This window comes from Ursus maritimus, unplaced genomic scaffold (assembly GCF_017311325.1).
Source record: "Ursus maritimus isolate PB19 unplaced genomic scaffold, ASM1731132v1 scaffold_35, whole genome shotgun sequence".
In the NCBI taxonomy this organism is placed as follows: Eukaryota; Metazoa; Chordata; class Mammalia; order Carnivora; family Ursidae; genus Ursus; species Ursus maritimus.
Window position 1 is genome coordinate 21,568,650 of NW_024426119.1, and position 24,499 is coordinate 21,593,148.

Genomic DNA, 24,499 nt, shown 5'->3' on the forward strand with positions numbered 1-24,499 from the left:
TACTTCATGTGAATCGCTCAAGCATATCGGGGAACCTTAATAATAATGAGCAAATACTTTGTATCAGGCACAGCTCTGAATGTTCTGCGTGGTCACCCCTGATGAGGCCTTTCTGAGGAGGGGTTATCCATTTACAGATAAAGAGCCTGAGACACAGAGAAGTTAAGTAAATGACCCAAGGCCACACAGCACAGCCAAGATTTATCCCCAGGCAATATGACCTAGATGGAATCTGTGCTCTTAAACTTTTGCTCTGCAAACTCTGAAGCAGATGTCTTATTTTCGCTTTTATAAATAGTTGCATGTATCTAAAGCATTTATATTTATATATTGATATTTTATATATTTGTTTAATTATATATTTATATATTCTGTTTTATACATCCACTTGATAAACTAACATTAACTGAGTACCTACCATATACCAGTTATTATGCTAAATACTGAGGATAAATGATGAATAAACTATATTGATGGAAAGGGACTGTAAAGGGAGCTAGCTCGTAGTGAATACACGTCTGCTATGATGGAGAAGACTGCTAAGAGGTTCACTCACATTATCTTATTTAATTCATGTAACAGCCCTACGAAGTAGATTTTCCAAATAAGGAAACTGAGGAACCCAGAATCTAACCTCCTAGGCCACCATGTATAGATGAATACAGATTACTTCCATAAAGAGCTGCCCAGGACAGCAAGTTGAGGCTGGATTCCTCAGGGAGCAAGGAGTGAGGATGGCCCCCCAAATCCTGCTTGGGGATGTTTGCTCTAGAATTTGTAACCTTAATCTGCCTTCCATTTTGCACACATACACATACACACCAGGTCAGGGAGGGGGAAAAGGGAGAAGCAGTGGGTTGGGTCCTCCACACTGAAGTCCAGAGGCATCTTAGCAGAATGAAGCCACACTGCCTAGGTCCAAATCCTGCCTTCGCCTCTTTCTGGGAGTGTGACTCAAGCAAAGCATTTAACCTGTGCCTCAGTGTTCTCATTTGTAAAATGGGGATAACAGTATCCATTCAGGGTGAGTGTTGCGATTTACTAACGTAAAGTGCTTGGAACAGTGCCTGGCACTGCAGGGACTGGGAAAGAGTTGCCTGAGCCCACCACGAAGTCACTGAAGTCGCGTCCTTGAGAGAACCCTGGCAACCTTGCATTCTGAGGTGGAGGAAGCTCCTCAGAAGCGACACATCTGAGATCACTGAGTGTGTGGGCTCAAACACCCGGGTCTGGGCCGCTGTATACTGACCCCAACTCTGCCAGCACCTCCTTTTGCTGATCCCAACTTAGGGACTTAATTCCCTGTATGAAGAGAGGAAAAGCAAAACCAAGAGTGCGCTTCCTAATGCCGCAAAGCCTCGACAGCTTCTCGTTTTGTTTTTGTCCATTTAAGTCAACAAAGGAGGAGAGTTTCTGGTTCGTTGTGGGGGGAGCACCAGAGCCGCCCAGGACGAGGCCGGTATCCGTGTATCAGTGGTGAGGGATGGGCCTCGTTGCCCACTCCTCGCTCATCTACTCCGCAGGTAGCAGCCACTGGGCAGCCTATCAAGTCCCACCGAGGGGAGATCGGTGCGGGGAAGGGGGCGGGTAGGAAGGCCGTGTCCATGGGGCTTCACCAGCTCCCAGGAGCCGGGCAGCCCTGGGTTGGAATCCCAGTTTGGTCCTTCACTAAGTGCGCGGCCTCCGGAAGGTCACGTTATCCTCTCTGAGCCTCGGTTTTCCCACCGGTAAAATGGGCACGACACTGCTTGCTTCTCCGGGGTGGTGTGCGCAGCAGCGTCACCGAGGGCATCGCCCTGGGCACCGCGCCAGGCGCGCGCGGCAGGTGCCAGGGCGGGGGGCGCGGAGGGGGCGCGGGTGTCCGCGGACGCGGCGGGCGGAGAGGGGGGAGTCGGCCGCCGCAGCTCGGCTCGCAGCCGCCCGCGTCAGCGCCGGAGGGCGGGGCCGCGCTCGGGGAGAAGGCGGCTGGAGCTGCGCCGGGGCCGCTCCCGCCCGCTCGCCGGCCGGGCCTCCGTCGCCGCTCACCCGCATCCCCGCTCTCCGCTTCCCTCCCGGCCGCGTCCCGGCGCGAAGATGGCAACCGACGGGCTGCACGAGAACCAGACCCTGGCGTCGCTGAAGAGCGAGGCCGAGAGCCTCAAGGGCAAACTGGAGGAGGAGCGGGCCAAGCTGCACGACGTGGAGCGTGAGTGCGGGCCGGGGCGGGGGCTGCGCGCCGGGAGGCGGGCCGAGGAGACCAGACCGGCCCCCGGGGGAGCGCGGTTGGGGGGTGGTTTGCTGGGCCCGGGGCGGGAGCCAGGCCTGCGCCAGCGCCGGCGATGGGCCGCCGGTTCCCGGGAGCCAGGTGAGGCGCGGGTTGCGGCCCCGAGCCCCGGGTTGCGCGGCTGTGGGGCGGGAGCCGGGCGGCCTTCGGAGGCGCCGGACACCTTGCAGAGCCCCCGCCGGCTGGGAGACCGTTCCGCCTCTGGGCTGGGGCGCCTGTGGTAGCCGCCCCTGGCCGCTGTTCTCCCTCCCCCAAGGTTCTTGGGACCAGTTGCCTCCATCACCTGCCTGGAAGATGCGGACTGATCGCAATCCTGCCCGCGCCGGGTGGAGGGGGGTGTCGGCAGTAGCCAGCGCAGCGAGCCCTTGTGGGCGAGGCCTAGGCTAAACTCCTGTTTTGTTTTTCAACCGTTTAGCTTTCTCCATCACTGTTGTGTCTTTGCTCATTTTGCTTTTACAAGGAACCAGACTCTGAGTTAAAACCTCATTTTTCCAGTCTGCCCCCTTTCCTGGGGGGTGGAGAACCGGATGCGGGAAGAAAAGCAGAGGAGCTTACCAAGTCCAACCATTTATTTAAGGCTGTTGAAGAAGCTTTTAATGGATGCAGTGAGATTGGCATAAAAGAGCAATAGCAGTCGTAAATAAACTTACTTATTGACCACTACCATAATTTAGAAACGGCTCCGTGATTTTTATGAGTGAGCAATTAAATAGCCAGGTTAAATGACTCTTGGTGGGATCTGCTCCCCTTTACCGTCAGATGGTTTGTCCTCAGCAGAGTTTGGGCTCAGGGCCAGGCTTGGGGAAGTGGCTTTATCTGCTTATTTTTCACCTCTGAGGGTGGCAGCTCCCCTTTGCTAATTACAGCCTCCCCCACGGTACCCTCAGGCACTCCTCTATATTGTGCTCCTTTTAAAATCTATTTGGAGAAGAAACGCGGGGTTCGTGCTAGGTCGTTTAGCACCTGAGGCCTTTCTTTGAAAATCACCTGATAGAAGGATGACCTGAATCTAGAGTGTGCTGTGCTTTGGTATGGACCTCCTTTAAATTGGAGACACGCTAAAAACCTCCTTTAAATTGGAGACACGCTAAAAACCTGTATCATTTAGGGATGTATCCAGCTACAATTAACTGTAAACCCCAAATAAAGTAGCTAAGCAAATTGGGAGTTATTTTCCTTATGTAACAGTTACAAGTGTAGGTGATCACCAGCTTTGGATCGGCTGCCTAGTGTACCATCAGGGACCCACGCTCCAGGCAATTGCTTCTCCGCCACCCTGAGAACACTGGCATTAGCCCCATGATTATAACATGGCTGCCACAGCTCCAAACATAACTTCTGTATCTGGGGCAGGAAGAAGGGGGAAGGTGGGCACCAGCCTCTGGTTCTCCTTCTTATCAGGAAAGCAGAAGTTTTCCTCAAAACCTCCTTTCTCCCAACAGATTTTTGTACTTTATTGGGCACAAGTGGGTCACACAGCTACTGCAAGGCAGCTGGGAAAGGGAGAAGTGAGCTAGAGAGATTGTCGTCCCCAAATAAAGTTGGGTTTCTGGTATCAGCAAGTGGTAGGGAACAGAAACTGGGAGGCACTGGACAAAGTCTGCCCCAGTTCACTCTACACTGGCAGGTGCTGTCGATAATGCTGTAAGTGTGGTGTCGGTGCCTCTGAGGTAGGTCGTCTGACTTCTACATGTGACAGATGAGGAAACTGAGGCACCAAGGGGTGAAAGGACTTGCCAGAGGACTGCAGCCAGTAAGCAGTGAGACAGGATTCCAGCCCAGGCAGCCAGAACTCCAGCCCAGCCTCACTTCAACTCTGCGTCCTACCCCTTCGGGCTCTGTGCAGAGGGGTTCTCCAGAAACTCTCTTCATCAGCAATGCAGACTGCCCGCTGGGAACCTCTCAGCCTTTTCTGTGGCTTGGGAAATGGCCTTAAGGCAGAGAGGTAGTCAAGGGAGAGCTTTTCAGCAGGGAACCCCCGTCCTGCCAAGGATGCGATACCCTCAGAAGCCAGGGCCAGATTTTGGACGCACAGTGGAAAGATCTAGCCCCACCTGCATAGAAGTCAGAATTTTGGAGTTGAAAAGACTAGAAGTCATATGGCCATGTTCCCCTTTATTCCCCCTGCAGCTTTACTCCCCCCTAACACTTCTCCTCTACTCCTGTATAATACCTTCGCTCCTTTGAGGCTCCTGTCGTTCAAGTGACATCGGTTTTCCCCTTCTCCATGCTGCTGGCTCCTGACCTCTCCGGCCAGTCTGCCTCATTTCTTAAGGACTTTATCACATAACGTAAGCCTTCCTTTTGACCTAAGCCCTGCCCCATCCCTGGTGTCTTCAGGGTTCACAAGCGTGACCCTCGTAACACGCTGGCCTCTCACTCCATCACAGCCTCCTGGACCTCGTTAGCGCTCAGAGCAGCTCCTCCTCTCTCCCCCAGAGATCTCCATGGTCCATGATCACTGGGCTCTTCTCTCTGCCAGTCTCTCAGCCTCTTACTGAGCCTGTCATTTTTGCATTTTGGTGTTATGCTTTAGATAGTCCTGTGACCCCTACTCTAGCTGGGGAAACTTTTCAGGCCACAAGCTAAGATGGCCAAGGCATCCCGTTTGCCTGGGCCTCTCAGTTTTAAATGGAAAGTCCTGCATTCTGGAAAACCCGTTAGTCCTGGGCAAACTGGAAGAGTTGATCAGCCCTCTGTTAGCTCTGACTTGCCCAAATTCTTGCCTAAAAACACAACAAAATAGCCTGAACTTGGAGGAAAAGCAAACCTCACCCAACTCCAGACCCTCACGTCTTCAGCTCCCATCCCTCTGACCCTCAGACCAGTGTCCATACCGTTGGGCACTCATCCCCAAGTCAGACCCTTGGCCAGCATTAAACAGAGGAAATGGCTTATATGGGTTGCCCAAGGGGAAGCCAGCCTGCGTCAGTCTCCATAGCCCCAAGCCCCGTGCCCCTGCCGTTCCCCTTACTCCTCCAGAGCTTCCTCCTTCTCCCTAGATGTCTCCCTTATTGCCTTCTGCTTACCTTCTGCCATGGGTAAGTGTTTCCTTGCTTGATTGTAAGGCATTTTAGAATCATGACGTTATAGCTTGTATTAGTTTCCTATTGCTGTTGTACAAATTTCCATAAACATAAGGACTTAAAGCAACATAGTCTAAAGTGGGTCAGCAGGGCTTCATTCCTTCTGGAAGCTTTAGGGGAGAGTCGCTTCCTTGCCATAGCCAGCTTCTAGAGGCTGCCTGCAATCCTCGGCTTGTGGCCCCACATCCTCTGAGCTTTCTGTCATCACCTCACCTTCTTTGACCTTGGTCTCCCTGCCTCCCTCTTGTAAGGACCCTGTGATTACAGTGGGCCCACCTGTGTAAACCAGGGTAATCATCCCAACTCAAGATCCTTGGCCTAATCACGTCTGCAAAGCCCCTTTTGCCATGTAAGGTAACATATTCACAGGTTCCAAGGATTAGGACATGGACATCTTTGGAGGTCCTATCACAGGCTCTCAAGACTAGAAGGGTCACCTGCTTCAGCCTCAGTCCTCAGGCACGAAAAGTTTCCTTCTCCGCCCCACAACCCTTATGGATGAGGAGACCACTGAGATCCAGGGAAGGGTTACGGGAATGCCCTAAGATTCTGTAGCTACTCTAAGGGAGAATGGGGAGTAGACACCAGGGTTCAGGCTCCTAGTATAGCTCTCCTTCTCATCCTGCGAGGCCATCTCTCAGGCAGTTGAGATTTACATTAGAAAGGGGGGAAAATCCATGTGTGTTTATGGAAAGGTCTCAATGTAAAATTTTAAAAGTCCTAAAAGGTAGGAGTGCCTGGGTAGCGCAGTCGTTAAGCGTCTGCCTTCGGCTCAGGGCGTGATCCCAGCATTCCGGGATCGAGCCCCACATCAGGCTCCTCCACTATGAGCCTGGCTTCTTCCTCTCCCACTCCTCTGCTGTGTTCCCTCTCTCGCTGGCTGTCTCTCTGTCACATAAATAAATAAAAAAATCTTAAAAAAAAAAAAAAAGTCCCAAACGGTATAACATGATCTCATTAGCTACAACAAGGGATGCATTGAATTTGTGGCAGGATCCATGAGAAACTTGTTATCTCTAGAGAGGGCCCAGGGGAGTGAGGGGAGGTGCAGGTATTTTCAATTTATACCCATCTGTGCATGTCCTGCTTTTATAATAAAAAATGAGTAGTGGAATGGGAGTCAAGATCAAGAACAAAGAAGCGAATTCAACTTTAAGGAGTCCTTAACTTGAAATTAACCTGAAGAATGATCCAGAAAACAGGCTGAAAGCAGGGCAGGAGGCATGCTGTGTTTATTTCAGCCAACACGTATGGCAGCCTCGTGGGGCTATGGGGGGCTTCTTCCAGATTCCCAGCCTCTTTGGGGGCAGATTCTAATTTAGCGTAGGAACAAAGCCACTCAAAGAAGATTTGTGTAATTTCTCTAAGTACAAATCCAGATGAAATTTGGGCAAGTCGCCAGACCTCTCATCAGATGCTATTCACTTTTCTATCTGTTCTAAGTGTAGCTTTGTGAAAGGTTTTGTTCTCAAAGGCTGTATTATGACGGCAGCCTTGGACTCTTCTGATTTTATGGTGTAGGGAGAAATCGAGGAAAACCGAATTTCTCGATTAGTCTGAAGCAAGTATGTTGACTGACTTGTTCCACCTTCTCAGGAAATATGCTGCATGTCCCGAGGCTAGACAAGAGTTTCCCTGCAAACTAATCTTCTCCCTGCTGCTCTCGCACTTGCTGCCTGCAGCCATGAGAGGGAGCCGAGAGCAAAACTGCCTGGCATCTCCTCTCCCCTGGCTTTGGCTCTGCGTTCGCAATTGCACGCAAGCTAGCTCTCTAGGGTACCATCCTAAGAAACTGAGGCCCGCTGTAACAGATTTAGAAATATAGAAGAAAACAAGCCATTCGTCATGCCGCTTCCGGTATTTTGGTGTATTTCGTAGCTTATGATCTTATGTTTGTGCTCACTGTTTGGGAGCGCCCTTGCGACTGTACGAGAGAGTTGGAGCCTAACTTTAGTTTAACACAGTGGATTAAACAGCGCCCTGTGTCATTTTGCCATTCTTTTTAATGTCAATATTTTGAAATTATTGTACGGAGCCACATAGTCCTCTGTCTGAAAGACTGTGCCATTGCTTAGCCTGCCAAGCTTTGATTAGGGAATTCTGCGGAGGTTTTTCTGTGTGTAGCTAATGTATCTTTTGGAGCAATTCCAAAATGTCAAGCACAAATGAGCTAATGTGATGGCAGATGTTTTCCTTCCATCCGCGTGTTTGAGGGTTTTTATATCCCACCTCATTCCATCCAAGGGTAGAAGCAGACGGAATCCATATTTTTTAAATTGTTTATTTGTATTTTTTTAATTGAGGTATAGTTGACACACGATGTTACATTAGTTTCAGGTGGACAGCAGCGATTCGATAGCTCTATAGATTGTGCTCTGCTCACCACAAGTGTAGCTACCATCGGTCACCATACAACTCTATACAATATCCTTGACTGTTTCCCCTATGCTGTTATCCCCTTTTATCCCTGTGACTTATAACTTTTTTCTTTTTTTAATTTAAATTCAATTAGCCAGCATATGGTACGTCATCAGTTTCCAGTGTAGTGTTCAGTAACTCATCAGTTGCGTATAACTTCCAGTGCTCCTCACGCGTGTGCCCTCCTTAATGCCCGTCACCGGCTACCCCAGCCCCCCACCCTCCCCATGACTTATTCCTTCCATAACTGGAAGGCTGTTCCTCCCTCTCCTCTTCACCATTTTGCCCAGCCCCTCACCTCCTCCCCTCTGGCAACCATCAGTCTGTTCGCAGTATTTATGGGTCTGCTTCTGCTTTTTGTTTGTTTTGTTTTTTAAATACCACATATAAGTGAAATCATATGGCATTTCTCTTTCTCTGTCTGACTTACTTCATTTAGCATAATACCCTCTGGGTCCATCCATGTTGTCGCAAATGGTAAGATCTCATTCTTTTTTATAAGGAGTATGCCATTGTATGCATATCTATCTATCTATGTAGCTAGCTAGCTATCGCTATCTGTATATCACATCTTCTTTATCCATTCATCTATCAACGGACATCTGGGTTGCAAAATGAGTTTTTTAGGATTAGCTTTGGGTATTTTTTCATCCTCAGCTCCTTAGATCTTCTACCAATAGTGACCATCAAAGACTGTATCTTGGTGCAACATTTGGAAGGTAATTCAACCTCCCCTTTCCTTACTCCAGTTCCTGTGGATCCTTCAAAACCAGGTACCTGTGACATCTCCTCCTTATGGCACACCTGTCAGCAGAGTCAGCTACATTACCCTGGGCTCCCTGACACCTCTGTCACCGCACGGCAGCTGCAATCTGCCCCCTGCAGACCGTTAGCTCAGGAAGAGCGGGGGCTGTCTTACTCTTTTCTGTACCCGAGCAGCCGGCACAGTACTTGGCACATACTAGGGGTTCTAGAGACATCATTCAAGATATAACTCTTCAATTTAACAGATGTGAGATTTGCCAGATAGAAATGGGATGGAGTGGGTTGGGAGTAAACCTACATATGGGAAAGGAAAATTCAGTGAGGAAAAATAATTAGTAGCTGGGCTGCGGTCAGAGTCACGTTATATAAGGAAGGCCCCATATCAATTGGGTGAGTCATCTTTTTAATTAATTTTTTTATTTTCATGAGAAGGACGTAAAATAGGTGTGGTTGTCCTAATGCCAAGTTGGGGAAAGCAGCAATAATACCAATGTGACGTTTCAAAGCAAACACTAAATAAAATATGCTCACAACTGCTGGTACAGACTTGTGTAAATGGCCTATAAGAATTTAGAAAATTTGCTGTCTGATAACATGATACTCTATATAGAAAACCCAAAAGACTCCACCCCCAAACTACTAGAATTTATAGAGCAATTCAGTAATGTGGTGGGATACAAAATCAATGCTCAGAAATCAGTTGCATTTCTATACACAAACAATGAGACTGAAGCAAGAGAAATTAGGGAATCCATCCCATTTACAATAGCACCAAAAATCATACGTTATCTCGGAATTAACCAGAGACGTAAAGGATCTATATTCTAGAAACCACAAATCACTCTTGAGAGACATTGGAGAAGACACAAAAAGATGGAAAAATATTCCATGCTCATGGATCGGAAGAATAAACATAGTTAAAATGTCTATGCTACCCAGAGCAATCTACACTTTCAGGGCCATTGCAATCAAAATACCAATGACATTTTTCAAAGAATTGAAACAAACAGCCCTTAAATTTGTGTGGAGCCAGAAAAGGCCCCGAGTCGCCAAGGAATTGTTGAAAAGGAAGAACAAAGATGGGGGCATCACATGGCTGGATTTCAAGCTATACTACAAAGCTGTGATCACCAAGACAGCATGGTACTGGCGCAAAAACAGACACATAGACCAATGGAACAGAATAGAGAACCCAGAAATGGACCCTCGGCTCTTTGGGCAACTAATCTTTGACAAAGCAGGGAAAAGCATCCAGTGGAAAAAAGACAGTCTCTTCAATAAATCGTGCTGGAAAAATTGGACAGCTACATGCAAAAGAATGAAACTTGACCACTCTCTCACACCATACACAAAGATAAACTCCAAATGGATGAAAGACCGCGATGTGAGACAGGAATCCATCAAAACCCTAGAGGAGAACATAGGCACGTTATGTATTAAGTTAGATGGCGACCTCTCCCCCTGTCTGCCCGGAGGTCATAGAGGCGACACTGGGGTGACAAAGAAGACAAAGAAACACTTATTTCTGGCTCCAGGTTGGTGAAGAGAGGACCACAGGGCTATAGGCAGGTGCTGCAGGGTTTGTGTAGTTTGGGGATGAGGGAAATACCTCTAGTTTTCTACCCTGTTTTCTCCTTTAATCCTGATTCCTATTAAACTGCATGAATCAGGTGGAAATTCAAAGAAACAGAAAATACAGAAGATTTGGAGGGATACAAAAACCAAAATGAAACCCCTCCTTTTTCCTCCTAAGAATACATATTCATTGTAGAAAATACAGAAAACTCAGAAATACCTAAAGATAAAATAAAAGTCACCCCAAATCCTAGAGGCATTTTTACTAACATCTGGGCTATTTCTTTCAGTCTTATTTCCGTTATATGTGTGTACTTAAAATGGGGTGGATATTTCATGATGACTTCTATTACTATCAGGTTATGAGCATTTTCTCATGTCATTAAATAATCTTCAAAAACACACCATCAACTTGGTTGTTGACTATGCCTTGTGTGGATATACTGAGTCTGTTTCTTAACCATACCCTGTTAGAGTTTGGATTGTGTCTAATTTTTCCTTTATAAATAAAATTTTGATGACCATTCTTTTTTTTTTTTTCATTTTAAATCATTTATTACTTAACAGAAAGAAAAAGACTTGCTCATTTACACTCAATTCCCTAGCTCAAAAAGTGATCACTAATGTACTTTCTATCTCTATAGATTTGTTTAGCAGATTATTTCGTATATAAATAAAATCATACATGTGGCCTTTTGTGTCAGGCTTTTATTTAGCTTAATGTTTTGAGTATGCATACTTATTTTTTTTTTTAATGATTTTTTATTATATTATGTTAGTCACCATACGTACATCCCCAGTTCCGATGGGCTCGATGATTCATTAGTTGTGTATAACACCCAGTGCACCATATGCTTTGATGACCATCTTTATGTAAAAAAATTCCTTTGTTACATATCTCTGGATGTTTTCTCAGAATAGTTAAGGAACAGAATCTCAGAGTAAAACTGTTTCAAGAAACAGTATGACTGGGATCAAAGGAGGGATGTTTTGAAAGCTCGCTCATATGGCAAGACTGTTTTCCAGAAGTGGGGGGGAACCAACGGGCCTCACGCCAGGCCCTTGCACCACATCATGTCCACAATGTAGCATTTCACTGCTAATCCGAACGAGCACCTCCGATCACTTCAACTTGCATTTACTGGATTACGGGTGGTCTGGAAAACGCTTCTTGTGCTTATTCGCCATTTTGGATTTCTTTCTACTTTGTCAACAGTCTACATGTTATCGTAATCCTTTGAAAATTGGGGTGGGTATTCATTGATGGGGCAACCCCTTCATAGCTAAAGGGATTTCGGTCTACATATAGATGGCATTTCTGTAGATGTACGCCCTATATTTCACTATACTTTTTTGGCATAAGTAATTTGTATATTTCTCATTTTTTAAAAAGTATCTGAGACTGTATTTGTCTCCCCCTCCTCCTCTCCTTCCTGGCAAAACCCCGACCAACCTCTTTCCCTAGGCTGCCTGGGCAGGTGTAGGAAAGGCACATCTAGGGCAGATGAGACACAGGAGAAATAATAAGTATCCAAAATATTTACTTATAGCAGTATTCTTAACAGGAAAAAACTTGAAAACCTAAATGTCCAAAAATAGACTACTTAAGTACATAACAGCATGTCCGTAACATGGAATACATTCAATCACTAAGAAAATACAATGTAGATTGGCTACGTCGGCACAGGACAATGTTCACAATCCACTGCTAAGTGGAAAAAGCACATTATAAAGCATTTTGTTTTAAAAATAAAAAGACAGAAAGGAATTCACCCAATCAGACTTTACTTGCTGGGGAGAGCCACATGTTTTTAATCCCCTTCCCAAGTTTGCCTCGATGAATTCACTTTACTCCGGTAGTCAGAAAAACATTAATTTTGAATAACGAAATTAAATCATTACCCTCCGAATAAGAAAAGCTCTCCTAACTTAGATACACGAACATACCGTAGCGTCATCTGATCCTGAAGCAAAGGCATCCCCACTGGTAGTACCTGCAGAGGGAAAGTGTGACAGTGAAAGCACTTAATTCAGAGTGGTGACTCCTCAATCCTGGACGCCCAACAGGATCATCTGGAAACCACCTGGTTATTCCAGGCTGGGCCCGCGGGAATCGGAGTCAGCATCCCTACTGCTAGGGACATATGACCACTCTTTACAGAGCCCAGAAGGGGAGGTCGATCTGGCTGCCTCACTGGCTCTAGTTTTCTTCCCTGTAAGCATATTAGTGATGGTGGCCTCACAGAGTGTTGGTGAGGAGTAACTGACATCATGTGTGCATTCGCACCAGGCACTGAACACAGAGCAGGCCACCTGTAACCGTAGCTTCCATTGATCACACACCACATTCTTTTCTGGGACTTGGCTCAGCCCGCGGACTGAAAGGGATTATCTGCCCAGACACTAGAATCGCACAGCAAAGCCTTGTGCAGATCTCTGCACTGGCCACGGCCTCCTCCTTGGCAAGGACTTTACCTTGCCCAGGTACCAGTTTCCTCATTTTATGTAAGCAATGAGGATGATGATGCATTTTCCCTGTTGTAAAGACTGAACAAGATAATATAGGCAAAGAACTTTGACATGGTGCCAAAATGAAAACATGCAACAAATGACGCTTATTACTGTTACATTCATTCTCTTCTCGTAATCAGGCTTCCCTGGGGAGAGTCCATACTGAGACCTGATGGATGTGAGAGGAAGAGGGTCAGGAGGGGGAACAACATGGGTGAGAGAATGTGCATTTTAAAGAGTGAACATATAGGGGTTTAACTTATCTTGTGGCTTCACATCTCTATCCCGCATCTTACCAACTTTACTATCTATGTTAATTTCCTTTGATGTTCTAGGTAATTACGGCACACATTTGCCAAAAGCAATAGCCTTTTCCTTTTTCTCTATCCTACAATTGATGGCAAGGACCTACAAAGTCTTATCAACATTTCTATTACTAATGTAAATAAGCCCCGTTATCTTGTTCTTGCTTTTAAGGGGAACAAGTCTAGTGTCTTTCCCACTAAGTATAATGAAGACTTTGATGATTATATTTCAAATGTTGTCTTCAAATTTACACATGTCAATTCCTCGCCTCTCTTGGGAACCAGTTCATAGATCCTGCTACTCTACTCAACATCTCCACTTGTGGATAACAGGAATCTCAGGTGTAACTATCCCAAAACAGAGCTCCGAATCCATGTGCGACAACCGCCTCCTGCCTGCACTCCTCAGTCTCATGTCTTAGTAAATGGATCACTGCTTACTGCCCCTGTGTAAGGTCAGTTCCCGAGCTCAGGGTCTCTTCTCCAAATGCAACCTCTGGCCTGTGCATTGGGCCTCTTCCATTTCACCTCGTGGAATTGGGGCTCAGGTCCCCAGCACAAAAATGTTGATACCCTGGCTCCTGCCATTGCTAGGAGTAATAAACCGGCCCTTCATCTCGAATCCAGGAGTCTTGCTGTGCCTTCTACCAGCATCCATAAAACTGTGGCAGCCTTAAATTTGATAGCTCTCGTAGCTAGTGTAAAATCTCAGAATCATCACAATTCTGGACATTTCTGTCTCTACAACGCCTTTCTTTAGTTTTAGCCATCGCCGCTCTTTTCTTGAACTCTCACACAACTTTCTAATTGGCCATCACACTCCTCTTCTTGCTTCCCTACAAATCTAGTCTCCAGATAGCAGCTAGAGTGATCTCTTAAAGGCAAAACAGAGACCACGCCAGCCACCCCTAAACTGGCTCTCTTTGCCAGTCCTCCACACATCTCATCTTAACCTAGCTCTCTCTGCAAGCCTGGCTCTTTCAAACATCACTTTCTCGGAGAGGCCTTCCCTGACCATTCTAAGCAATAACCCAGCCTCCCATCTGCCTATTTTACTTTTCACATAGCACTTCTCACCATCTTAAATTAAATTGTACATTTATTTAACTGTGTTTTGTCTTATCTCCTGCAAGAAAGTAGAGACCTTGTCTATCTTGTTCACAAGTTCCTGGAACAATGTCTAGCATATAAATTTCAATAAATATTTGCCGAATAAATGAATGAGAAATACTGACTCTATTTAGGGAGGATAATAACAATTACTCTAAGTGCCATTAAATTAAATATCTCCAAGAGATCTGGAGCGCTGTTCGGTGCTACCACAAGTCAGCCTTTCTTGCCAGGGAGACCTCTCTCAAGCCGAGTAAAATGAGCCTGGAGGTGGTTCCTGGGCTAAGCATTACCCCACACCAGGGATCACCAGCAGAACAGAGAAGTTACATGAACATTCTACCTACTGACCGGACACTGTTGATGTCAGATTTCGTGTGTTTCAAAGGCCTTTCGCACGCACTGGCCGGAGCGCATGTCCCACACCATGGCTTCTTTCTTTGTCACATCCCTACGAATGCAAAAGTTATCGAGAGTTATGACCATTGCAAGGCCTGTCTAAGGTCAGGCATGCTCATTATGTACAGAGCTGTTTACCTCCCATTGGTAAATGGCTGACAACATGCTTTTCTGAGACTAGCCTCACCTAAGAGTGCTTTCCTCAACCAATAAGCCCTGAGAAGATGAGCTCTATGTCTTGGGGTGTGGGGGGGAGCAAGGGAAGGCACCCAGCTGTCCCCTTCAGCATGTTTTCTTTGCATCTCTCCAAGTGTGGTGCAAACCCTCCAGAGCTCTCACTTTCCTTCTGGGCATTTGTCTCTTTGTTCTGTCCTCCCCTTCCTCCCTCCTCTCTTCATCTCTGCCTCCTAGGCCCCGAAAAGCAGGGCATACCGTGTGCATGGTGGGTCCACCCCCGCTTTGTCCTTGCCAGGTGCATGGGACAGCTGTGAGCCAAGGGGGAACACCAGCGCCTCAGCACCGGTGCTGCTGGGCCACCTGCACCCCAGCGGGTCGGCTGGGAGAGCCAGCACCTCGCCAGCTCCAGCCTAGCTGTGGCCTCCAGCGCAGTCACCGTCCTGGGCTTCTGCCTCACCACTGTAACCCTCTCTGCTGCCAACGTGACCCAGAGAATCATGAACGTGAGGTTTTTACATTATACTTTCCCTGGATCTAGGAGCATTTGACACATTCCTGCCGAGCAATCCTGTTTATCAAGCTTGATAGTATAATGCAGACTCTCAATGGTCAAATAGAAGAAGCAACAGCTTCAGTTGGTGTTCAAGTTGCTGGTTTCCAACCTCAGGGAAAGGAGTGGATGAAGTACCATAGCTGATATCTCAGAAATACCCAGTGGTTCAGCGCCTCATTATCTTTGTACGAGAACGCACAAAGCAATCAGGAGGCCTTCGGTTCTTCTGAGGACACTTAAACCTAGCCGGAGTTTAGTGCTCTGAAAGAGACGACATATGATCTACAGTGATGTCAACAATTTGAAAAAGACTGTAGTTGAGGAGAGATAATACAGTTATTGGAAAGGCATGTAGAAATGAAAACACACAGATGGAAGGTATACCCAAGAAAAATGGGGTTCGTGCTGATTACAGGCCACCGAGTTCCTGCCTGGATGCCTGGGGGCCCAAGACGCAGCAGCCTGGAGCCCAGGGCCCTGACGTCCTCCAGCTGGGCGGATAGCACGTGATGGTGTGTCCAGCACGCCCCGTCACCTCTCTCCTGATGAAAGCGAGACAGACCTGAGCCAGGGTCGGCCTGCTCAGTCCCCATTCTTACTCCTGGCTGTCCACAGAAACCTCGCCCTGCCATCTGCACACACCGTCAACTCTTCCACCTTAATTATATTCCATGTCACATCCGGGGGGACTGGGGGCTGGGTGCAAGCGTTATGCCCAGCTGTAGATGAGGAAATCTTAGCCTACACAGCAAAAGCCGGGACCCTAGTCTAGTGCTCCTCTGTGCCACCGTGGGTCTTGTGTGCCTGGACCCTGAGCCTTCAAATGCTCTGTCTCTGTGCCCTTGGGGGTGGGAAAGGGTTGATGGCGACCGGCAGGGGTGAGGCAGGAAAGTGTCTCACAAGCCCCAAGCCCCCGACCACACCACAACGCTGTGTCACCCTCAGCGGCCATCTGACTGGCTTTGGTACCTTTATGGCTCATCTCCAGTGCTCGTGATGCTGACTCTGCTGTTTATTTGAGGAATAACATTTTTAAATGTGGCAGATATGCACCTCGGTTGCAGTATCTACATGAGGAGAACATTCTGGATCCCACTGTAGACTGAATGTCAGCGGCAGAATGGGAGACCTCAGCCCCCACTGTAACCGCCCACCACGCACTGCCACTGCTGTGGAGCCGGCGCGATTAGTGTGAGCTGAGGACAATTCTTCTGTGAGAAACGTCCGATCTACTCCCAAAATGATGCAGGAATTGCCAACAGAATCCTCCTGCCGACGGAGGCACTGGGCGGACCGCGAGGATTCTCCTCGGTGTTTACCCCAGACACGAAGGTGTTGCCCGCTTCGAGGGGGCCAGGTCCAGGCAGAGCACGTCAGCCCCGTGCCCATGGAAGCCTCTGCAGCAGCTGCCCGCTCTCCACGCCCCACAGGGCACACGTCCCGTCAGCGCTGCTGTCAGGATCTGTCCACAGAGAAGGGGCAGGAAGACTGCTGTCATTGTGACCCTGTGGGGGAGTCACTCGGATGCTTAAAGCTGAACGGGAAAAGGGAGGCTCTGGAACACACACACACACACACACACACGCACGCCCGCTAGATTCTGGATTCAAGCACAGAACATTTCCTGTGCTAAGGAAAAAAGCTCCTTTGTGACGCCCCTCGCTGTCCGGTGAGATGTGTTTATGCGCCTGTCCTCCTCCGGAGTACGAATCCAGCCGGCCTCCGCGCTGTCTCGTGAGAGCCTGGGCCTGCCTGGCGCCCTGCACGAAGTGCCTGCGAACATGTGTGGAACAGAACTACGGGTCCCCACGAGCAGACCAGACACCTCAAGCGCTTCAGATCTCAACGTGCTCCCAGCCACCGGGCTGCTTGCTCATATGCATCCGGGGTGGGGCCCGAGACCTCGCAGTTCTCATTGAAACCTCAGCTGACAGCAACGCCATCACTGCACTCGCCTCGGAGCAGCACTGGACCCCGTCAGGCAGCATTTTGTGAGACCTCGTGCCCCTGGGGCTGCCTGTCCTCAGAGCAGGGCAGTGCCCCAGATGGCCTAAGGCCCCTGAGAGGGCATACGCATGCCCTCACAGATTCATCAGTTACCCAAGGGGTGCTGACGACATCCAGGTGCTCTGCTAACAGGCACTCAATAGGGTTTGTGCAAAGATGGTGCCTCGTCTCTGCTCTCCTGGAGTGCGGAAAGAACAGAACGGGCCGCAGGACTCCGCCACCAACCGGGTTCCCTGCCCTCGTGTTAAACAATCCCGAGCCCAGGCACACTTCCTCTTGGTGCTCTGTCAGGCGTACTGAGACCAAGCGAAAACAATCTAGCAGCTTGCTCAGGACGGATTGCTCCTGCAAGATCAGACTGCGAACTAAATCTAAACAACTTCTATCTTTACTAAGACTACAGCCGTTTCACCCAGACTCAAGACTCTTCTATGGGCTCACCAATCCAAAACTAGCGCGATGTTGTGGTAGCCAGTTTCCCGCCTTGAGAGACCCACCTTAAAAACCACTCCAGCCTCGGCCCCCTCAAACCTCCAAGTAGCCTTCCTGATTTCTTCACAGATGCTATGGAGATCTGGCATGGTTGGGGGCCCCTGAGCTGCAGGAGGTCTAGGAAGGTTTTGCTGTATAGCAAGTTTTTCTGAGGATCTCGGCAGACGAGACGGTGATGAGTCACAATACAGTGAGAAGTGCTGAGACCCAGGCAGGCCCCTGGGAGGGACAGCAAACCCACTCTCCAACATCTGAGCTCCTCTCCAAAGCTGAATGAGAGCTGGCCAGGTGGGAGGCCTACCTCTGCGCAAAACGAGAGGTGTGAGGACTTAGCCTGGCAAGACTGAGCTGTGAAGCTTCCAAGCGAGATGATAAGATCAAAGGCAGATTTTAGGAAAATGTGTCTAAGGTCTGTGCAGCCAACCCTCAAGCAGCTTTTTTTTTTTTTTTGCATTTTATTTTATCATTTGACAGAGAGAGACACAGCCAGAGAGAGAGGGAAGTGGGGGGAGTGGGAGAGGAAGAAGCAGACTCCCAGCGAGGCTTCATGGGCTCGATCCCAGGATTCGGGGATTACCCCCGAGCCGAAGGCAGACGCTTAACGGATTGAGCCAGCCACCCAGGCGCCCTCAAGCAGCTTCGTAACTTCTAAGCACAAAGGCCACCTTTGTGAGGGAACCTGCGGTGCCTGGGAAAGCATGGTGGGTAGAGTTAGGTCACAGCCGGGTGTGTGTGTGTGTATGTGTGTGTGTGCGTGTGTATGTGTGGCTTGGGCTCAGGCTGAGCATTGCAGCTTCGTGGGGCTGGGAATAGGGGCAGCAGAGAGGCAGTGGCCCGAGCCTGGAACCCAGCTGATTGGACTGCAGAGCCCAGGGCAGCCTGTCCTGAGATTATGGGCTGGGGAGCCACAAGGGCTAAGCCTCAGATGGCACAGCCTCCCTGCACCCACCTTCCTGCCGCTCATAGTGCCTGGATGAGGTGGATAAGACAGTGCAGGAAAAAGCGGCTCTGCAGTGTCACTGCCACACAGAGGGCCCTCTGCGGGTGGAGATTACGAGAGCGAAAGTTTGAGCGCCAGGCTTAAGGATCTGCTAGCGTGCTCCGTGTGCACCCACCGACTGCCCCACCTCCAAATTCCTCCTGCTGCTGGTTTCTCTTCTCTCCTTCCTTCCTGTTCTCTTCCTTCCTCTTACATGCCGGGCCTGGGCACTTGCTAGCATCTCCTTTTTCTCTGCAGGAGGGAAACACACTACAAGGAGGGGAATTTACTCCCAGTCTGGCCTGGTGCCCTGCCGGCTGCACCATCTTGGAGTTTCTGCCAGGCAGTCTGGGAGGCCTAGACTCTCCCTTGCAGCTAGGGAGAAGCTGCTTTGAGCTCCTCCCTGAGCAAGAGCTGGGTGAGCTCCAGAGAGCTTAGGCTTCTTGGGCTGGCCCCAAGGCTCCCTCCTCAAAGCTCCCACTCAGGGGCAGCTCTCAAATTTTGGGGAATCTCCAAGGCTGCAAAGCTCCTGCTGCTGTTCATGGACTCCTCCATCCTTGGCTTCCTTCAAGTGGTAGGCCTGGTACACCCAACAAGATGACTGGTTGAAAAGCAGCTTGTGAATGCACAGACTTGGACTGGGTCTAATTTGGGTACTATATTTTATAATCTGTTGTAATTCCTTCGTCTTCCTGGCCCACACCCATTCCTGTCCTAACACTTGCAAGAAGGGCCAATAATTCCCATTTTTGGGACATCCCAACAATCTGCTTTAAACAATTACCTCGGCCTAGCTCTTTAATTGGCGACTCTTTCCACACCATATTCTCTAATCAAAGAAATGAATAGTTTTTAAAAGTTGTAAGCAAATTTTTTAAAAAAGACACTTTTATTTATTTGACAGAGACAGCCATGCAGAGAGGGAACACAAGCAGGGGAGTGGGAGAGGAAGAAGCAGGCTCCCAGCGGAGCCTGATGTGGGGCTCGATCCCAGAACACCGGGATCACCCTGAGCCGAAGGCAGACGCTAACGACTGTGTACCACCCAGGTGCCCCAGCAATCTTAATAGTAAAAATCTCTTAAAATACTTAAATATTTTTGTGAACTTCATTACGATATAAGTAAAAACTAAATTTAAAAACCAAATGCTCGGGTGTCCTTGGTGGCTCAGCTTGGGTTAAGGCTGCCCCTCACCTCAGGTTATGATCCCAGGGTCCTGAGGTCGAGCCCCACATCGCCTCTAGCCGGTTCTGGGTTTCGCTTTCCCCTGCCTGCCATTCCCCTAAGCTGTGCTTTTATTTCTCCTCTCGGCCTCTCTCTGTGTCAAACAATAAAATGTACCTTTAAAACAAACCAACCCAAACACTCACCCAATAAATGCACGAAACAGAACTCTAACTTGCAGTCAGTCGCTTATTCTGGAATTAGGGAATTTAGTTTAACATCACAGTATTCTGTCAGCCTTGACTTCTTTTCTTTTTCCATCCTGATCACCAAAATGAAGGCGGAAAGCTTAAGGTTCATTAAGGTACCCAAACCAGGCCGTGCATCTGACTCACACAAACCTAACATTTATTGATATTTACCAGGGGCTGAACTAAGTATTTACATAAATCATCTCATCGGTCCTCGAAGATCTTTATGAGAGAGGTAAATGTACTTTCACATTTTCCTCATGTGAGAAAAAGCAGAAAGTAGAATAAACCTTGTTTAGACTGACCAGCTAGAATACAGTGAAGGCAACGGGCGCCCTGGGAAGGTATGAGCTGTTGAGTTCCTGCCTTCAGCCCAGGGCGTGATCCTTCCGGGCGCCTCTGGGATCGAGTCCCACATCAGGCTCCCTCCCAGAGCCTGCTTCTTCCTCTCCCACTCCCCTGCTTGTGTTCCCTCTCTCGCGTTGGCTGTCTCTATCTCTGTCAAATAAATAAAATGCACCCTTTAAAAAAAAAAAGAATACAGTGAAGCTACAGAATTGATCCCAGTCACTGATTCTTAAGCCAAATACTTAGCCCTGCTCTGTCTCCCAGAATGCATCCCACGGAGGTAGCCAGCAGGACCTTCTCACCTCCTGGGCTAGCTGCTTGTTCAGAGGAAAGCACTTTCTACCTTTACAGGCCATCTCCACCTCCGGCACCTGTGGCAATACGGGGCGGGGGAGGATGGGATTCCCACCAGAGGGACTTCAGATGTCTGAAGACTCACTGTCTATGATCCCTCTGAGCCTCCCTTCATCCACACTGTTTGGCTGCTCCTCGGCCACAAAGAGGTCTGGTTCTGCCATACGGCGGTCATTCCGGCCACAGTGCCCCTACTGTACAGTGGTCTGTGAGTAAATCCTGGTCGCAAACAACAGGTGCAAACACTGCACCCCAAGTCCGAATACCCTCTGCTCAGCAATTAAAAGTTACCCCAGTCACCGGGTCTCCTGCCACCAGTCTCGCCTCCTTCTGACCTCTTAGTCACAGAAACCAGAGTGGGCCACTTGAAGGCTTTAATCTGACTCAGATACTGTTCTCCTTAAACTCAAATCTGACCTGGCACTGCAATGGCTCCCCGCCCATCCTCAGCATCAGGCCAGATGCAGTGGGGGCCCTGTGATCTGGCCCCTGTCCACCTCTCAGGCTGCCTGTCCCCTCTGGGCTGTCCTCACACTTCCCTGGCCACCCTCTCCAAGCCTCGGCTCAGGCAGCCCTTTGTGCAAGCTCCAAGTGACCACCCTCCCGCTCTGAGTCTCAGCTTCCCCGCTGCTCAATCACAGATGGTTTCCATGAAGGTCCTGAGAACAGACTGAGTGGTGAGCGAAGTCCACCCCCAGAACCGGTGGTGGTCCGCAATGTGGGTGGTGGGCACCTGCGAAGATTTACAAATAGATAAGGAATGAATAAACTGAGGATCCTTTATGACTTGCTAAGCAACTTGGTCAATGTTTTGAAGTTGTATTGTTTTCACCTTGTAGTTTATTCAAAGTAGGAAACAGATTGACTGTTGAAAGCTTTGTCTTTGGCATTTGTTAAAACAAGGGGAAGTGGAGGTGCACTGAGGTGCATAAAGAGTACAACCTGAAGCTCAGCAGCTTGTTTAAGTTTCACACACGTAAAGCACGCCTCGAACCACCACTCAGACTGAAAGACAGAAATTTCCACCCCTCAGAATGTTCTCTCTGTTCCACCCTACGACCACCAAGTCAAATTAGAGGAGGATGATTAACGTGGTATCCAGTGTATTCCTTCAGCTCTGTCATTAATTCATAGTCCTTGACTTTCCCATGTTTGATTTATTAAAAATAATAATGATAACCAATGGAAAACAACAGAGGCTCTTCTTAGAGTTCAGCTGCTAGAGTATGGCCTCCTGTTAAGGCACACACCAGGACAGCAACTCTACACTGCACAAAATAGATTCTTCAAACAAAGACTGTAACGAGAGACAAGAGCACTACATAATGACAAAGGGAAAATACAAACAATAGAAGGGTCTTACCAAGGAGGTGAAAGACCTGTACTCGAAAAAAACTATAAAACATCAATGAAAGAAACTAAATATAAACAAGATAAAAACAAATGGGGAAGAGGATTCCATGCTCCAGAACCAATATTGTTAAAATGTCCACGCTACCCAAGGTAATTTCACAGATTTACTACAACCTGTTAAAAATACCAACAACATTTTCACAGGACTAGAACAAACAATCCTAAAAACTTAAAAGAAACCACAAAAGACCCAAATAGCCAAAGCAATCTTGAGAAATAAGAACAAAGCTGAAGGTATCACAACTTAGATTTCAAGAGAAACTTACAAAGCTGTAAAAATCTGTAGAGCATTATGGTGTATTAGTACAAAAACAGACGTATAATCAATGGGTTGTAATAGAGAGCTTAGAAATAAATCCTATGCTTTTATGGTCAATTAATAGACAGGAAAGGAGGTAAAGAATAGCCCAATAGAGGAAGAAGATAGGTATTGGAACAACAGTGGAAAACTAATAGCTACACGCAAAAGAATGAAACTGGACCACTTTCTTACACCTATACACAGAAAGTAAAACTCAAAATTGGATTAAAGACTCAAACATGAGAACTCAAACCATAAAATTCCTAGAAGAAAAACACGATAGTAGTGTATTTATTTGACATAATAATATATAAACATTTTTCTAAATATGTCTCCTTCTGCTAGGAAACAAAAAACAAAAGTAACTATTGGTATTATACCAAAAATAAAAGACTTTTGCACAGTGAAGGAAACCGCCAAATGTAAAATCATAAAGATAACCTACTGAATGGGAGAAGATATTTGCAAACGATATATCTGATGGGCGGATCAATAGCCAAAAATATAGAAAGAAACTATACAACTCAACACCAAAAGAGCAAATAATCCAAGTTAAAAATAAAAGAGGACTTAAATAGACATTTTTTCCAAAGAAGATATACAGGTGGCCAAAAGATACATGAAAAGATGCCACTTCATCATTCATCATCAGGGAAATGCACGGAAAACTACAGTGAGATATCACCACCTGTCAGAATGGCTAGCACCAAAACACAGCAGGGCGCTTCGCGGCGTTTGCTGGCGCGATCCTTCTGGGATCGAGCCCCACATCAGCTCCTCCGCTTGGGCTGCTTCCTTCCTCTCCACTTCTGCCAGGCCGCTCGCTGGTTGTCTCGTCAAACAAACAAATAAATCTTTAAAAACAACCCACAAGAAATAACAAGTGTTAGCCAGGATGCAGAGAAAAAAAAAGGACCCTTTTTTTATTTTTTTAAGATTTTATTTTCATTTATTTAATAGAGAGACAGCCAGCGAGAGAGGGAACACAAGTAGGGGAAGTGGAGAGGGGAGAAGCAGGCTCCCCTTAGGCAGTGAGCAGGGGAGCTCCTGGTAAGTCGCATCCAGACCTCGGATCATGCCCTGAGCCGAAGGCATACTTCACGACTGAGCCACCCAGGCCCCAGCACCCTCTTGTGATTGCTTGGTGGGAATGCAAATCCGGTAGCCACAGTGGAAAAGTATGAGGTTTCTCAAAAAGTTAAAAATAGAACTACCTACGATCCAGTACTTCACTATGGGTATTTTACCCAAAGGAAATAAAAATGCTGATTAAGAAAGACGTATGCACTCCTGTTCATTGCAACATGATTTTATCATAGGCAAATTATGGAAGCAACCTTGCGGTGTCTATCCATGAGGAATGGATAAAGAAGATGTGATATATACAGATATAGATACAGACAGACAGATATATGCACACATTGGAATACATTCAGCCATAAAGGACGGATCTTGCCATTTGCAAAAAATATGGATGGAGCTACAGATTATGCTAAGTGAAATAAGTCAGAGAGCATGTCATCACATGATTTACCACATGAGGGAATTTAAGAAACAAAAACAAAGGGAAAAGAGACAAACCAAAAAACAAACTCTTAATACAGAGAACAAATTGGTGGTTGCCAGAGCGAGGGATGGGTGAACTAGATAAAGGGGATTAAGAACACATGTGTCATGAAGAGCAGCGAGAAATGCACAGAATTGTTTAATTATTATACTGTGCATCTGAAACTAATATAACACTGTATGCTAACTATACTTCCTGAATGAGGTCATAGTACACAATAATAGAGGGACACTGGCAAGCTTCCTCCTCCTTGCCACCCCTCCTTCGGCCCTCTGGCACTGCCCAGCCTCACGGCTGACTCCACCACACCGCCGCCTCACGCACCTGCATGTCTGAGTTGGTGAAGCTGGTGCGGCCGACAGGTAGTTGGTGTGCATAGCGACAGACTTCTTTTGGCAGCAGCCATGTTTTCATTTTTGTCAAACGTCAGTGGATACACAGAACACTTATCCAAACCACT

The 24,499-nt window shown here is 47.7% G+C and overlaps 1 protein-coding gene across 2 annotated transcripts in view; it reads left to right on the forward strand.

Moving 5' to 3' along the window:
• Positions 1–1,939: 1,939 nt before the first annotated feature.
• GNB5 (G protein subunit beta 5) overlaps positions 1,940–24,499 on the forward strand; it is a 70,979-nt gene continuing 48,419 nt past the window's right edge. The window contains exon 1 of one of the 2 annotated variants that reach the window (XM_040620627.1): positions 1,940–2,185. In XM_040620627.1, coding sequence (XP_040476561.1) covers positions 2,074–2,185 — 112 coding nt within the window. In that variant the 5' untranslated portion in view covers positions 1,940–2,073. Of the gene's footprint in view, positions 2,186–2,325; positions 2,345–24,499 lie in introns of those variants that run through there. The other variant, XM_040620628.1, reaches the window with a different exon arrangement.